Below are 14,690 nucleotides of genomic sequence, written 5' to 3'. Positions count from 1 at the left end.
ACCGCTCAGAAGTGCAGATATCACCCTGTGTGGTAATGGCCTGGCCAGCAAGGCACTCACTTGGCCTCCTCCAGCTCCTCGGTCCTCTGGATGGCATCTGCCTCATACTTGCTCCTCCATTGGGCCACCTCGGCGTTGGCCTTGGACAGCAGCCGCTGCAGCTCAGCCTGGGCCTCGGCCTCCTCCTCGTGCTGCTCCCGCAGGAGGTCGCAGTCATGCCGCAAAGCCTGCATGGCATGGGCCAGCGCACTCTTGGCCTGCAGGGACCCCAGTGACCTCAGCATCTGGCCGGTGGCCCCAGTCCCCACCCTGCCTACTCTGTGGCAGCCAGTGGCCAGCCCACCTTGCTCTCCTCTTCCAGCTGCCTCCGCAGTTCCTCCAGGCTCTGGGTGGCTGAGGCCTTCCCACGGCTCAGCTGGCTAATCAGAGACTCTTTCTCCTCTAGCAGGCGGCTCAGCTCCCCTGCAGGCCAAGGGGTGAGCTCGCATGTCAGGCGGCCAAGGGGCAGCACCAAGGCCCCCGTGTGCCCCAGCTAGCCCCTGGCCTCACCACTCTCGGTCTGCAGCCGCCCACGCTGGGTGCTCGCATCTGCCAGCTGCCGCTGCAGCTCCTCCACCTTGATTTTGGCCTCACTCAGCTGATCCTCGTAGGCCCGGCACAGCTTCTCTGCACTGGCCTGGGATCCGGGGTCAGGAGTCAGAACAAGTTTGTGAATCACAGGGCAGGATCTAGGGCTGCCATAGAGACTGGGCCCCGAGGTTGGGAACTAGAAGGCTAGACATGTGCCCAGGAATCAAAGGGAGAGCGAGGCCCAAGTTCAGGGTCAGAGATTCTACTGCTGGACTATGGTTTAAAAGGTGGGCATCAGAAATGAGATGACTAGACCCAAGGCCAGTGAGGTTAGGATGCTAAAGTCTGAAGTCAGCTTGGGACAGTGGTCAGAGGTCAGCTGTCAGGATTAGGTGGTACAAAAGTCAGGAGTCAAGACTGGGTGCTGGGATTTAGGACAGGAACAGAGTCAGGACAGGTATTAGGTCAGAGTACAGAGGTCAAAGACTGAGAAGTTGGAACTGGATGCTGGGTCAAAAATGACCTGGAGTCAGGGCATAGAGATTAGGAGCCAGGGTTTGAGGTCAGGATTGGTGTGGGGTTGGGGTTGGGTGCCAGATGAATAGGTCAGTGCTCAGGATCAGGTACAGGGTCAAGACTAGTGTGGGGTCAGATTGGTATGGGGTGGTCAGGGGTCGGCTACTGGAGTCAGTATTGGTTTAGAGTTATGATGAGTACAGGATCTGAGCTAGGGGTCAGAATAGGATGCTGGAGTCGGGTCAGAGGTCAGGGTGAGGAAGGAGGCAGACACCTTGCCACGGGCCAGAGTCTCAACACTGGCACCCAGATCATCCACCTCCATGCGGAGCTCACTCTTCTCCTTTTCCAGCTTCTGCCGCACCCGCTGCAGACTGTCCACCTGCTCACCCAGCTCGGCCGCGCTCTCTGCCTGCTTGCGCCGCAGGGCAGCCACTGTGGCCTCGTGCCGCAGCGCCGCCTCCTCCAGCTCCCGCCGCAGCCGCCCCAGCTCTGCCTCACGCTTGCGGCAGCCCTCGCGCTGCCCCGCAGATGCGCCACCGGCCTCCTCCAGCCGCTCGCTCAGCTCCTCCAGCTCCCGGGCTGCCTCTGCCCGCTGCTTCTCCACACGGGCCCGGGCTGCCCGCTCCGCCTCCAGCTCCTCTTCCAGCTCCTCTGCCCGAGCCTAGGGATGGGTGGGCGGCAGCTGTCCCCTCTGTGGGCTCTGACCCCAGTCCCCGCCTGCCCTCATCCCCCACACACCTGCAGCTCCTTGATCTTCTTCTGCAGCTGAGCCCCAAGGAGCTGCTCGTCCTCCACCCGCAGGTTCAGCTGACTCAACTCTGAGTCCTTCCTGGAGTCACGGGAGGGGGGCATGAGGCAGCCCTGGTCCTAACTTCCATTAACCTGCCTGGGTCCCCAGTACCCGCCCCCAGCACACCCCCTGCCTGAGGCACTCTGCACCCAGAGCTAGCCCTGAGTGACCTCACCCTGTGTTCCCTCTCAAGCCCCGGCCCCAGAGGCCAGTCAGGGTCCCTTGGTCCAGGGAGGGCAGGACACTACGCCCTGCACCCTAGTGAGCCCCTCTCTCAACCCTCCCTTTTAAACTTCTGCAGTAATGGGGAACTGACTGGAGTCCGGAGGGAATAAGGCATGGGGTGCAGGCTCACGAGGCCACCTGCTGGCCAGGGGGTCAGGTCTACTGCCTGCCCCATACCTACTTCTTGAGCTTCTCCTCCAGCTGCTGCTTGTCCTGGGCAGCATCTGTCACCGACTCCTGTGTCAGCTTCAGGTCACCCTCGAGCTTGCGTTTGGCCCGCTCCATGTCCATGCGCAGCTTCTTCTCCTGCTCCAGGGAGCACTCCAGCTGTGGAGCAGGACAGGGTGGGCTGGCTCAGCCACTGTCCTGGCTGGCCCAGCCCCTCTGCACAGCCCTCTGCTGTGGGCCTGACTCACGTCTTCCACCTGCTGCTCCAGCCGGAGCTTGGCCTTAGCCAGTGCGCTCACACGGTCCTCCTCGGCCTGCAGGTCGCCCAGGGCCTGCTGGTGGGCCTCCTGCAATGCCTTCTTCTCCTTGGTCAGCCGGGCCACCGACTCATCCAGTGCTGCCATCTCCTCTGTCAGGTTCTTCACCTGTGCCAGGGCCAAAGTCACCATGGGGATGTCTCTCCTGCACTCTGGTCTGAGCAGCCAACCACACCAGGTCACAGCAACTGCCCCTTCCTGCTAGGGGACCTCAGGCAAGTCGATTCACTCTGAGCCTCAATTTCTTCATCCCTAGGATGATAATACCGTCCTCCTCGAGTTATTTTGTGGGATTAGTGAGCAAATGCTCACAAAGTGCTGTGCATGGTGCCTGGCTCAGAATGAGAGATCAATAGATACCAGCTATTTTTGGTATCAACAGGTGTTCCAGATAGATATTTCCTAGTCCTGGCTTCCTCAGTGAGCACCTGTGAGAACCTAAATAAGCAGCTCCTCCCACCTCCCCACCCCACATCCCCCCGCAAGCCTCGCTTTCCCCTCCTGTATAGTGGAGTCAATACTCCTGGTCCTTTGAACGACATGGGGCTGTCATAAGGATTCAGTGATAGAAGGAGGCAGGTGAAGGCTCCTGGGCAATGCAGAGCTGGGGAAGTGGGGTTCCTGCCTTCAAGGGGCTTGCACTCCAGGATGGATGACACTCACTAGCATTTCCTGAGCACTTGCTATGCGCTGGCCCTGTGCAGAGTGCTGGCAAAGGCCAGCTACACACTGAATCCTCACCTACCTCATGAGATACGTGCTGCTATGAACCCCATTGACAGATGAGGAAATTGAGGCCCCTAGAGAGGAAGAAACTTGCCCAAGGCCACACAGCAGGGGCCTGGCAGAACCAGAAGTGGGACCTGCAGCTGCCTGGCCCCAAAGCTGGCCCCTAGGCTCTGGGCCTTTCCCTACAGCTGGCCTGGCCCACACCTTATTCTCCGTGGCTTGCTTCTCCTTCTCAGCCTTGGCCAGTGTCAGTTCCAGGTCATCAATGTCCTTCTTGAGCTCCGTGCACTCGTCTTCCAGCTTGCGCCGGCGGGCAGCCAGGTCAGCATTCACCTCCTCCTCGTCCTCCAGCCGCTCGCTCAGCTCCTTCACCTTCGCCTCCAGCTGCACCTTGGACTTAATGAGCAAGTGGCAGCGCTCCTCAGCATCCGCCAAGTTGTCCTGTTCCTGGAGGAGGACACAGGGAATGAGGCAAAGTTAAGGCAGGTCCAGGTAAACCAGCTGAGGGATACCAGGCCAGGCCCTGGAGAGGAACATTCATTCGTCCATGCAAAGGTTTGACACCCATGCTCCGCTGGGCTCTGGGACCAAGGAATGCCTGTGACCCACTTTTGGCCTTGAATGGGCTCAGCTGTGGTGGGATAAGGGCTCAGGTAGAGGGATGGATGGGGCGGCAAGAGGGGAACATTAGACAGGCTGGAGGCAACCCAGACTGATGCCCCAACAAGGGCTCTAGGAGCAAAACCAGCTGCCAGCAATGCCCACACTGGGCTGAGTTCTTCTGGGGGGTCCTGCGCGGCCATGGAGGGCTCTGGTGTTCTCTCCCACTTCACCACCTGGCTGCATAACTGTCTCCTGCCCTAGAGAGTGAGTTTTGTGACCACAGGCCTGTCTCTGTCTTCCCACCAATGTATCTCCAGAGCTACCAGGGGGGCCTGGTACACAGGTAAAGGTATTTGCTGAAGGAAAGAATGGCTCTGTGGACTTGGGGACATGCCGGGCCCTTGATCACTGCCATCTGGTTATTATGCTACCTGCCACCTGGGTTCCCATGGCCCTTAATCAGATAAGGGAGCCTGGGTCTGTCTCAGGGACGGCATGACTGGGAGAGCTGGGGAGATGGGGCTCTACTTCAGCTGTGGTGGGAAGCCCTGGCAGCACAGGGGGTGGCAGCACTAGGACACCTAGACAGACTAAGTCTGTGGGTGGGGAGGTTGGGACCATGAGAGGCTGAGCATGAACACGAGCTCACAGACCTCATCTTGTGGCACCTCTGGAAGAGAAAGAAAGATCCAGGCAAGGCATTGGCACCCAGAGCATGCTAGTTCCATCCTAGCCAGGGGTCTGGTTGGGGTATTTCCTCAGAGCAGCCTGGGGTTCTCTGGGGATGCCAGGGGCACCAGGTCACTGAGGGACACCCTGCCCTCCTTCCCCTCCCCTACTCACTGCCTGCAGCTGCAAGGCCAGGTCATTCTTCTCCTGGGTGACAGTGACGTGCGTCTCCTCCAGCTCCTGGCGCTTGGCCTCAGCAGTAGCCAGCGCCCCTCGCAGCCCCCGCAGCTCAGCCCGCAGGGCCGCCAGCTCCTCTTCAGCCTGCGCTGAGCGTAACAGCGGCTTCATCTTGAAAAAGAGCTTCATCCATGACCAATTCTTGACAGCATTGAAGGCACGGATGTTCCACTGGATGGTGAACAGGGCATCCCTGGGGAGGGGCAGCCAGAGGTGACCAGCAGGCTCAGTGCTGCCCCTTCATAGTAAGAGCCGTGATGTGCCCTGAGCACCCACCCCGGGCCAGGCATTGCACTAAGCACTTCAGTGTGTTGTCTCATTTGATCCTCCCAACAGCCCTCTCAAGTAGGTCCTAATGCCTCTGCTTTATAGATGAGATCCAGGGAGAGGCCCAGGGTTACACAGGTCTGCCTCCAGGGTGGGCACTCATGAATGTCCTGTTGGCCCTTGCAATTGTCCTGACAATACCAGGAGTGGTAAAGCCACTGGGCCCTGGGGTCAGACTGCCTGGGCTCACATCCCCGCCTCCCCCACCCCCCGCAACTCTCCCTCACCGCCCCCCCCGTAGCCAGCGTGAGTGTGTCTCTCTGACACAGATAAGCGCAGCCTCTGCCTCTTAGCACTGGCCTGTACTTTAACCAAGATAATGCAAATAAAGCACCTTGCGCAGGGCCTAGCACTTAGGAGTCTTGGAAGACACTAGGTGCCATTATTACCACTCTGGACCACACTCTGGGGTGGCCTGGAGTGGAGAGACAGAGTCTCTTACCCTAATTTTGGAGGTGAAGAAATGGAAGCTGGGGGTTGAGGGGCACAAAACAGAACCTTCCCCCTTCAGAGACACCCCTAATCAGCCATAGGGGATGCTCTGACCCACAGAACAGTATGACAGGGTTCTGAGAGCCTAGTGGTACTGAGAGCCGAGGGACAGTGGCTACACCCCTAACCCTGTCCCCTACTCCCTTCCCACACCCACCTGCCTCCAAGCAGGTGCTGGTACTCAAGGCGCATGAGGCGGCCCCTGCTCCGCGCCTGCAGCAGCGTCAAAACCTTGGCCAAACGCTGGTCCCGAAGCTCCTCCAAGATGCCTAGAAGCCCAGCCTTGAAGAACACCTGGGCAGGGGAGTGAGGTGTAACTGCCAACCACCCACATGTCCCCTGTCCAGTGTGACCACCCATACCTAGGTCAGCCCTAACTCCCGGGTGCCCTGACCTTGGTGTGTCCGAACTGGTACTGAGTGTGGTCGATGTCCAGCGAGCCCAGCAGCTTCTCTGTGGCCTTCCTGCTGTCCATGAAGGTGTCATCCGGGATGGCGCTGGGGTTCAGGATGCGGTACCTGCAAAAGCAGGGAAGGGCTGGTGAGGAGGGCATTGGGCGGGGTGTCAAGGGCTGAGGAGGCTGGAAGAGGTAGCAGGGAAATATTCCTGGGCCTCTCAGAGGCTGAAGCAGAGGCCCCAGAGGGGCGTGCACTGAGCAAGCTGGCAGAGGCATGTCATAACACTGGGGGTTGCGTGTACTCTGCTTTAAAACCTTGGGTTGCATTTACATGCATTCAGTAGTTAAGTTCTTTAAGAAGCTGCAGTATTTACAAAAGGCATGCAGCACTTTTATAATTTTTTAATTTGTAATTTTTTAATTTAATTTTTTTTGAGAAGGCAAAAAATATAAAGAAGGTGATATGGTATATAGCATATCACAAACTGAAGAAACATTTGGGAGAGAATTCTAATCAACAAGAGCAAGGGTTCCCGCATGTTCACTTCTAAAGCGGACACAGTGGCACATGTGTACAGGGCCATGCGGGTCAGGTGGGCATGGCCACACAGTGAAGGCAAAACCCTAGAAACACAAAAGTCACCCCTCCAGGGGCCTGATTATCACAGCACATTTACGAGACCGTGGGATATTTTACTGCCAAAACAAGGTGGATGATGCTGCACGTCAGAAAACATTTACCCAAAACCACAGAACGGACATCACCGAGAGCGAACCGTAATGTAAACTATGGACTTTGCTGATTATGATGTGTCACTGTAGGTTCATCGACTGTAATGAATGTCCCACTTTGAGGAGGGATGTTGATAATGGGGGAGGCTTTGTGTGTGGCGGGGGTAGTGGGTATACAGGAAATCTCTGTACCTTCCCCTTAATTTTGCTGTGAACCTAAAACTGCTCTAAAAAGATAAAAAAATTTTAAAAAAGATGATGATGCAGACTTATGTCTGTTGATAAGGAGCAATCTCTTTCTCTTATGCGAAAAAACAAATTCACAGAATGGGGGCACCTGTGCGCCCATGTGTACAGTATTTGCACAGACGTGTATAACGGTCAGTGTGGATGACCAGTTACTTCTGGAAGGGGAGGGAACTATGGACGCCTGTAGCCTGACAAAAGCAAACCTATAAAGGGAATGGGGGTGAGGCAGCTAATAGCACTGACTGGTGCCCACTAGGTGCCAGACATTATACAAAGTCTAGTCCACGTGAACCCTCGTTCAGCGCCCACATCTGTGTCCAACTCTGCCTGCCCCCTGAGCTCCAGACTAACAAGTCCAGTCTTCCCCTCGACTTCCCTTCTAGGATATCTGCTAGGGACATTTCAGAGTTGACATGTTCAAAGTACTCAATCCACTCTTCCCCCATCCCCCCCAAAATAAAAAAATCCTATCTTGGTCTCTCAGTAAATCTACCACCAACTCCCCAGCTGCTCAGGCCAAACACCTGGGAGTCACCCTTGTCTTTTCTTTCTTATTTTGTATCCAATTCATCAGCAAGACCTGTGGCTGCACGTCCAATATTTACCCCGAGCCTGTTCACTTCTCCTCCCGGCCATCCCCGGGTCTCAGACACCACCACATCCCACTGGGATGCCTGCCCAGGGTCCGTCAGTCATCACCACCCCGCCTCTGCCACCAGTCCCCCTGCATCCCCCTCTGTGATTGAGGTTTCTGTCTGTTTGGCTCTAAAATGTGTGCCTTTCCCACCTCCTCAGGCTGCTGCCTCCACCTGGGTGGAGGGCAGAGGAGAAGGTGGCTCTGGGGAGGGAGCTGGGGAGGAGCGGGAGACACCCACCGCTGCCTGAAGTCGGTATAGAGCAGCCTGTTGGGGAATCCTTGGCGGCAGATCCGGATCCCCTCCAGAACTCCATTGCAGCGCAGCTGGTGTAGCACCAAGAAGGCATCCATGACTCCTGGACATGGTGAGGGTTAGAGGAAAAGGTTAGAGGTCAACAGACACACTTCACGCCCTGGAGAAAGACCAATAGTCCAGACGCAGGGCTTACTTTGAGGCTGTGCAGGCCCTGTGGAGGAGGAAGACCCAGCTTCTTGTCTGCCCTGTCCCCTCCCTCCACTGTCTCCCCACCCTACCAACCCAGCCCTGAGGTGACTACCTGGGGTCTTGTTCTCATTGGGGACAATGCAACGGACGAAGTGGGGCTGTGTGGCCCGCAGGTTGGTCATCAGCTTGTTGAGGTTCTCCTGGGGGTGGGAAGAGGGGGGAAGGCACAAGAAGGCAGAGAAGCAGAATTGGAAACCGCAGTGGATCAGCCCGTTAGGGATGGGGACGGGCGAGCTAGGTGCCTAAGTGAGCCTCGGTACGTCTGTCCTTCACTCTGTTCCTTGTGACACTTTGCCCTCTTCTGCTTGACTTGGCCCCGCCACCGTCACCAAAGTCTTCATCCCCTCACCCAATCCCCATCCCTCCCACAGGCCCCTGTGGCTCCCACTCCATCCCTGCCAAACCCTGCCCAGGCAGCATGGGGACGGGAAGCAGCACAGACTTGCTGTGATGTTCACGTGGAGAGGAGTTAAACATCACTGCAAGTCTTAACAGCCGCCCGCCCAGGGTGCAGGGGACAGAACAGGGAGCCAGGGATGGGGTTGGAGGTTGGTGGGGTGAGGGCCTGCTCGGGGCCCAGACTGGGCCTCACCTTGTGCAGCTGGGACACCGTCTGGAATGATGCTGCCTTCTTACGCTTCTCTTTTACCCCAGACTTGGGGGGCTCGGCTAGGAGAGACATGGGACCAGTCACTCCAGGGGACGTCACTCTGAGAGTCCCCTATAGAATCTTGTCCCTCAGTACTCACTGGAGCAGGAGCCTGCATAGTTCTCGTAGAGTGTAGCCAAGAGCTTGTTCTGTGATTTTTGAAAGATGGGGACCACCGTCTCATTCAGTGGATCCTTGTTTTTCTCCAACCAGCCCACAATGCTATAAGGCACCTGCCAGAGACCAAGGACGTGCTGAGCCAAGGTGGGGGAACCCAGAGGAGGGAAGAGAGTGATCAAGAGCTGGGGTTCCAACAGGCACCTACCACGCCCGCATAGTGGACCACCTCAAAGTGGGCCTGGTATTTGCGCTTCTTGTCAGGCCGTGGTTGCTGGAAATTGGGTGACTTCCCCGCGTGGTTATCATAGAGCTTGGCCCGGAAGCTGGCATCTGAGGCCTTGGGGAACATGCACTCCTCCTCCAGGATGGATAGGATGCCCAGTGGCTGGGGACAGGGAACAAACTTGAGGGGCCTCCATCAAGCCAACCTACCCTGGCTGGGCTGGACCCTCATTTCCCAGAGCCCCTCCCTCTGGGAGCCTTCCCAGACTCCCCAACATCAGCCATTTGCCAGGAAGGACGGAAACCAGACTTGTGCCCAGGAGCCCTGTCTTCTAAGAGAGAAAGAGAAGTTTGTGGCTTGGCTTCTAACCCCCTTCTGCACGATTCACAGCTCCGAGTTGTCCTCTGTGCTTATAAGAAGCGTGCAAACTCACACTGGCATCTCTGTACCCACTCACCCCCCGGCATCCATGGTCTCACACACACACTTACACGTGGTACAGTCAACAAAAGTAGCTGAGTTCAAATTCTGGCTTCCTCACTTACTAGTTGTGGGGCCCTGAGACCTCTCTAAGCCTCAACTTCCTAACCTGCAAAATGGGGAAATAAAGACTTTCAGTGCTGCTATCAAAGCAAAAAACTGTCGATCCCCTAAATGTCCAATAACAGGAGGTTACAGAAATGCATGAAAAGCATATGCTGATCCATTGTGCCTTCCTCAACAATGTTCAATGTTAAAATACATTTCAGAGAGAAAGATGAGGAAGGAGTCTGTGTCTTAGAAGAGAAAATGGATGCCCAAGATAAAGGATTTGGAGGAAACTAACCAAAGTGCCAAAATACAGCTTGTGGTAGAATTGAGGGAAACATTTTTTTCCCCTTTACTTCTGATTCTTCAAATTTTCTTTGATATTTCTTTCTTCCAGTCTTTGTACAATGGAGCAATATATGTAATGTTTCATAATCAAATACACAAATAAGCAAACATGCCCTTCCCTGACCACTCCCAGAGCAGTTCTCAGGGTCCAATGAAACTGTGGCTGCAGTAAGGCCTTGTGAACTGCAAAATCACACGCACCCATGAGGGGCCATTGTCAACAGTGCTGGGACACACACACACACACACACTGCTCACAGATACTCACCAACGCACATTCACGTACATGCACACATTCCCATTCATACACGTGCAGACAGACGCGGTCACAGCCACACTCACATTCACAATCACACACCTACGTGCATGCTTCCACACACTCGCTCGCATACAAGCACATTCACTCCTGCTCCCTCACTGCACCCACCCTCCCTTCCTTGCAGTGACCTTGCCCCGGGCCCCACCTTCTCGATGAGGTCGATGCAGGGCTGCAGGTCCAGGCCGAAGTCGATGAAGACCCAGTCGATGCCCTCCCGCTTGTACTCCTCCTGCTCCAGCACGAACATGTGCTGGTTGAAGAACTGTTGCAGCTTCTCGTTGGTGAAGTTGATGCACAGCTGCTCGAAGCTGTTGAACTGCAGGGGGAGGCGCTGGGCTCAGCAGGCCTCCTTGTGAATGAGGAAAGGGAGGCCCGTGCAAGAGTTTGCTCCTGCCCCCACCCATCCGTGGTCCTCCACCCGGGAAAGAACAGAGCCTGGGGGTGTGGGCCTGCTCTCACCTCGAAGATTTCAAAACCAGCGATGTCCAGGACCCCGATGAAGAACTGACGGGGCAGCTTTGTGTCCAGTGTCTGGTTGATCCGAGACACAAGCCACCGGAAGAGCCGGTCATAAGTGGCCTTCGCCAGAGCCCCCACGGCAAACACCACCTGGAGAGGTGGGGAGGCTGGGCTGGGACCTGGCAAGGAGAGCACCCTGCCCTGGCTGTCCCCAGGTGCACCCTGGTCTGCGAGCAGCTCACCTGCTCCACACTCTGGCCCTTGGTCACGTACTCGTTCCCCACACGCACTCGGGGGTGCAGAAGGCCTTTGAGGAGGTCTCCACTGCTGACCCCCATCAGGTAGGCAGCCTTGTCAGCACCTGACAGGGCACACAGGTGGGATAAGAAGGAGGAGGTCAAGAATACAGACACTTGGGGGCTCTACTGGCCTCAGCCTGGGGTTAGGAGAGGGAGGTTGGGAGAGGTCAAGTTCAGGGCCTGCAAATTGTATGGCTCAGGAGGGTAAGGGTCTGGAGTTGAGAAGCCAAGGCTTACATCAGGGCCAGGTAAGACTGAGGTCAAAGGTTGTGAACAAGGGTTAAGGTTAATAGTCATGGACAGGACGTTGGTATCAGGGTCAAGATGATGACCAGGTTGGGCCAAGGTGGGGCCCCTCACTCTCAGTGCCATCGGCCTCAGCCTGCTCCTCCCGCTGCTTCTGCTTGAACTTCATGTTGCCGAAATGCAGGAGGGCACCCACAATCTTATAGCAGGCACACTTCTCATCCACGCTGAAGCCCAGGATGTCCATGGCATGCTGCGGTGGGGGACAGCGGGATCAGAGAAATCGGGGCCCCACCAAGGGTCAGCCAAGCAAGGGGCACTGAAACTGCTCCCTGCTCTCCATCCAGCTTCACACATCCCCACACTGCAGGCACCCCACTCTGCTCCCCTCCCACCACAGACATACGTCAGTGGCCATGAGCTCCTCCCCATCATCCATGTTGTCCACGGTGATGACGCCCTGGCTACAGAAGTGGTAGTCGTAGGGGTTCATAGACAGAAGCAGCATGTCTGGGGGACACGGAGCAGAGAAGGGCAGGTCCAGCTGTGTTTACCCAGCTACCCTCCTCCTCCCATCCCTGCATGGTGTGTCCTGGGGACCAGCCTGGCAGGAGAGTCTAGGGCCCTCCTAGGACTTCTCTGTAGCCTGAGTTTTTCACCTCCACCCTCATGCCCATGGATCCTCTTTCTTTATGGTTCCCTGAGGAATGAGCCCCAGTCCCTATGTCTCACTTATCCCTCGACCATTGCTCATGGCCACCCCTCTGGCCAGACTCTGCCGTTGAAGGGCTTGCAAGAGAGGGGAGCTTGGCCTAGACAGAGTCATTGCTCCTTCTTTGGTGCTGGATGGGGCCTCTCTAGTCTCAAGACAGCAGGAGGAACAACCTTGCCAGGACAATGGTGCTAAAGGCCCTATTCCCTAGCATGAGAGGAGAAGGCTCGGCAATAACCAGAAGTCCCAAGGGAGTAGAGGGACAGAAGGGGCTCTGAGTCCCCAGGAAAGAAGGATGTCACAGACTCCAGAACAGTGAGGCAAGAGACATCCCAGGGCCTGGTCTGATGGAGCCAAGAAGACACCAGGCAGCCCCACTCCCGCCCAGCCACCCCTGGCCCTCACCCTGCAGCTCTGGCTTCTTCCCCGAGAGGATCTGGTAGTAGACATGGTAGCTGCGCTCACCGGGCAGCTGGAAGATCACCCGCGACTTTTCCAGGAGATCTAGGAGAAAGGGAGGCGCTGGCCTACCGTCCCCTGCACCTCCCCAGAGTGGGTCACCCCAATAGGGTTGAGGGGGCAGGGAGAAGGTACCAGCGAGGGGCAGGGGTGTGTGTAGAGGCGCTGTGTCCACATACGTGCCAGCATGTGCTGAAGGGTGTCTCTCCATTGGTGCACGTGTCACAGTGCGGGAATGTGTGTGTGTCTGTCTGTCTGTCCAGGTGTCTCTGTATGTGGGTGTGTGTGTGTGAGGGGTCTTCATTTGTCCTTTCCTTCATCTATGCTTTCATTCCTTCATCCATGGACCACACTCCCTTCCTCCAGAGCAGTGCTGGTGTGACGGTGTGTGCGTGGAGCAAAGTTTCCGAGTGTCTGCACATGGTTAGTCAGGGCGTGAATTATAATGTTCCCTGTCCATCACTACATGCCTGTGCTTATCCATCAGTATCTGGCCATGCATCCCAAGGTGGGGAGTGGTCAGAGCAGCGGCCTCTCTGTGCATGCAGCCTGGGCACCTGGTGTCTGTGCAGCAGGGGTAGGTCAGGCGGGATGGGGAACAACCCCAGAGAGGTGTTAGGAGAAGCTTCCAGGAAGGATGGGGACTTGAGTTTAGAGATGAGGCTGGGGCAGGAAGGGCAGAGGCCTGCCCTGTCAGGGCCAGAGAAAAGCTGGGATGGGGTAAGGGCCCAATCATGAGGAGCCTGACTGGACAAATAAGGATTTGGGTCTCCAGCTTAAGGTGATGAGATCTAGAAAAGGTTTTTAAGCTGGAATGTGATGTGGTCACATTAGTATCCATGAAAAGATCACCCTGGCTGGAAGATCAAGCAGAGAAATGGAGGCTGGGAGACCACGTGGAGGCTGGTGGACTGTTCCAGGTGAGAGGTGAGGTGGCCTGAGCTGGGCAGTGGCCAGAGGATGGAGAGAAGTGCCTGGAACAGGCAGGAGCCCCAAGGACTTGATGATGGATGCCCAGCCTGAGTGGAAAGACTCAGGCCTAGGCCTCTGTCCCCAGGCCCTGCCCTCGCCCACCCTCTCCCAGACTCACAGCTGTCAATATCGGCAGATGCCAGCTTCCCAGAGGGACCAAAGTGAATGCGGATGAACTTGCCCTGCGGGCAGAGGAGTAGCCTCAGTCAGAGGGCTCAGCCAGCGCTGCCCTTTTCGCTGAAGGCTTCCACCACCTACGTCTCCCTGCGGCTGACCCGGCTCGGCCCCGCCCACCTCTCCCTACGGGGCCACTCACAAAACGGGATGAGTTGTCATTCCGCAGGGTCTTGGCGTTGCCAAAAGCCTCCATGGCAGGGTTCGCCTCGATGATTTGATCCTCGAGGGTACCCTGGTGGTGGCAGGTGAGGGGGCTGTCAGCCCTGGTGCTCACTCACTGGGAGACGAGAGCAGCCCATGGTCCTGGGTATCAGCCCATCCCAGACAACTCTGTTCGGGAAGGGGAAGGGGGTTCCCCAGGACCTCACAGCCGTTGCCTGCCCCGCTCACATGGCCCCATACTTACCCCCGTCTTCGTAGCCAGAAATTGCTAGGGGGAGAAGGAAGACAACATCAGAGGGTGTGAGGTCTCACCAGGCCGGGGGCAAGGTGGGGGCAATAGTTAGCAGGACAGTAAACGTTAGTCACCCAAATGTGTAGCCCCGCACCCCACTCCCCATGCCTGACCCTCGCAGGACTGTTAGGAGAAATGCTGGAAAGTAGGAGCAAGCATGGCCCTAGTCAGGGGCTCGAGGTAGGGGGCTGCATCCAGGGGTCTCCTCCTCATAGCCCTTCCCCTCCCCCAGCTCTGTCTCTGGCCTCTCCCTATCTCTTCATTTCCCACACACCAGGAAGTGGCCCTTGCCCCAAACCCAGAGATTCCTGACTAAAATTTACTCCCCTTCTGACCTCAAATGCCCCCTCCTCTAGGAAGGCTTCCCTGATGCTCTGAGGCTGGAAGAGACTTCTTCCCACTTGACCTTTCTTACCCCTCACCTCCCTCTGTGACAGCCCTTCACACTTCTCCTTGGTACTGTGATTAGGTGTGTCTTCATTGTGAAATGTACACCTACTATTATTCAAAATGGCCCTGCCAGGTGCATATTATTAGTCCTTATTTGTGAATAAGGAAA

The 14,690-nt window shown here is 56.6% G+C and overlaps 1 protein-coding gene, 1 long non-coding RNA gene and 1 other non-coding gene across 7 annotated transcripts in view; 1 reads left to right on the top strand and 2 right to left on the bottom strand.

The window, feature by feature from the left end:
- The window catches only part of MYH7B (myosin heavy chain 7B), a 41,619-nt gene that overhangs the window by 3,665 nt on the left and 23,264 nt on the right, over positions 1-14,690 (bottom strand). For 4 of the 5 annotated variants that reach the window (XM_014735123.3, XM_070247400.1, XM_070247402.1 and 1 more), the window contains 25 exons: positions 14,084-14,107; positions 13,817-13,909; positions 13,619-13,682; positions 12,475-12,573; positions 11,764-11,867; positions 11,472-11,610; positions 11,055-11,173; positions 10,813-10,962; positions 10,499-10,669; positions 9,141-9,320; positions 8,916-9,048; positions 8,759-8,835; positions 8,219-8,306; positions 7,900-8,017; positions 6,041-6,164; positions 5,804-5,940; positions 4,765-5,020; positions 3,523-3,765; positions 2,521-2,697; positions 2,286-2,431; positions 1,828-1,918; positions 1,361-1,750; positions 550-676; positions 344-462; positions 61-257 (listed from right to left, as the gene is read on the bottom strand). In XM_014735123.3, the coding sequence (XP_014590609.2) occupies positions 61-257; positions 344-462; positions 550-676; positions 1,361-1,750; positions 1,828-1,918; positions 2,286-2,431; positions 2,521-2,697; positions 3,523-3,765; positions 4,765-5,020; positions 5,804-5,940; positions 6,041-6,164; positions 7,900-8,017; positions 8,219-8,306; positions 8,759-8,835; positions 8,916-9,048; positions 9,141-9,320; positions 10,499-10,669; positions 10,813-10,962; positions 11,055-11,173; positions 11,472-11,610; positions 11,764-11,867; positions 12,475-12,573; positions 13,619-13,682; positions 13,817-13,909; positions 14,084-14,107 (3,566 nt within the window). The remainder of the gene's footprint in view (positions 1-60; positions 258-343; positions 463-549; positions 677-1,360; positions 1,751-1,827; positions 1,919-2,285; positions 2,432-2,520; positions 2,698-3,522; positions 3,766-4,764; positions 5,021-5,803; positions 5,941-6,040; positions 6,165-7,899; positions 8,018-8,218; positions 8,307-8,758; positions 8,836-8,915; positions 9,049-9,140; positions 9,321-10,498; positions 10,670-10,812; positions 10,963-11,054; positions 11,174-11,471; positions 11,611-11,763; positions 11,868-12,474; positions 12,574-13,618; positions 13,683-13,816; positions 13,910-14,083; positions 14,108-14,690) is intronic. The other variant, XM_070247403.1, reaches the window with a different exon arrangement.
- Positions 2,593-7,031, top strand: LOC138920152 (uncharacterized). Its single transcript, XR_011430869.1, has 2 exons — positions 2,593-2,804; positions 3,555-7,031. It is a non-coding gene; the product is annotated as an uncharacterized lncRNA (long non-coding RNA).
- Positions 8,569-8,691, bottom strand: MIR499 (microRNA mir-499). Its single transcript, NR_032986.1, has one exon. It is a non-coding gene; the product is annotated as a microRNA mir-499 (primary transcript).

Source organism: Equus caballus, chromosome 22, assembly GCF_041296265.1.
Source record: "Equus caballus isolate H_3958 breed thoroughbred chromosome 22, TB-T2T, whole genome shotgun sequence".
In the NCBI taxonomy this organism is placed as follows: Eukaryota; Metazoa; Chordata; class Mammalia; order Perissodactyla; family Equidae; genus Equus; species Equus caballus.
Note: the sequence above shows the minus strand (reverse complement) of the source record. Positions and strands in the feature narration are given on the sequence as shown.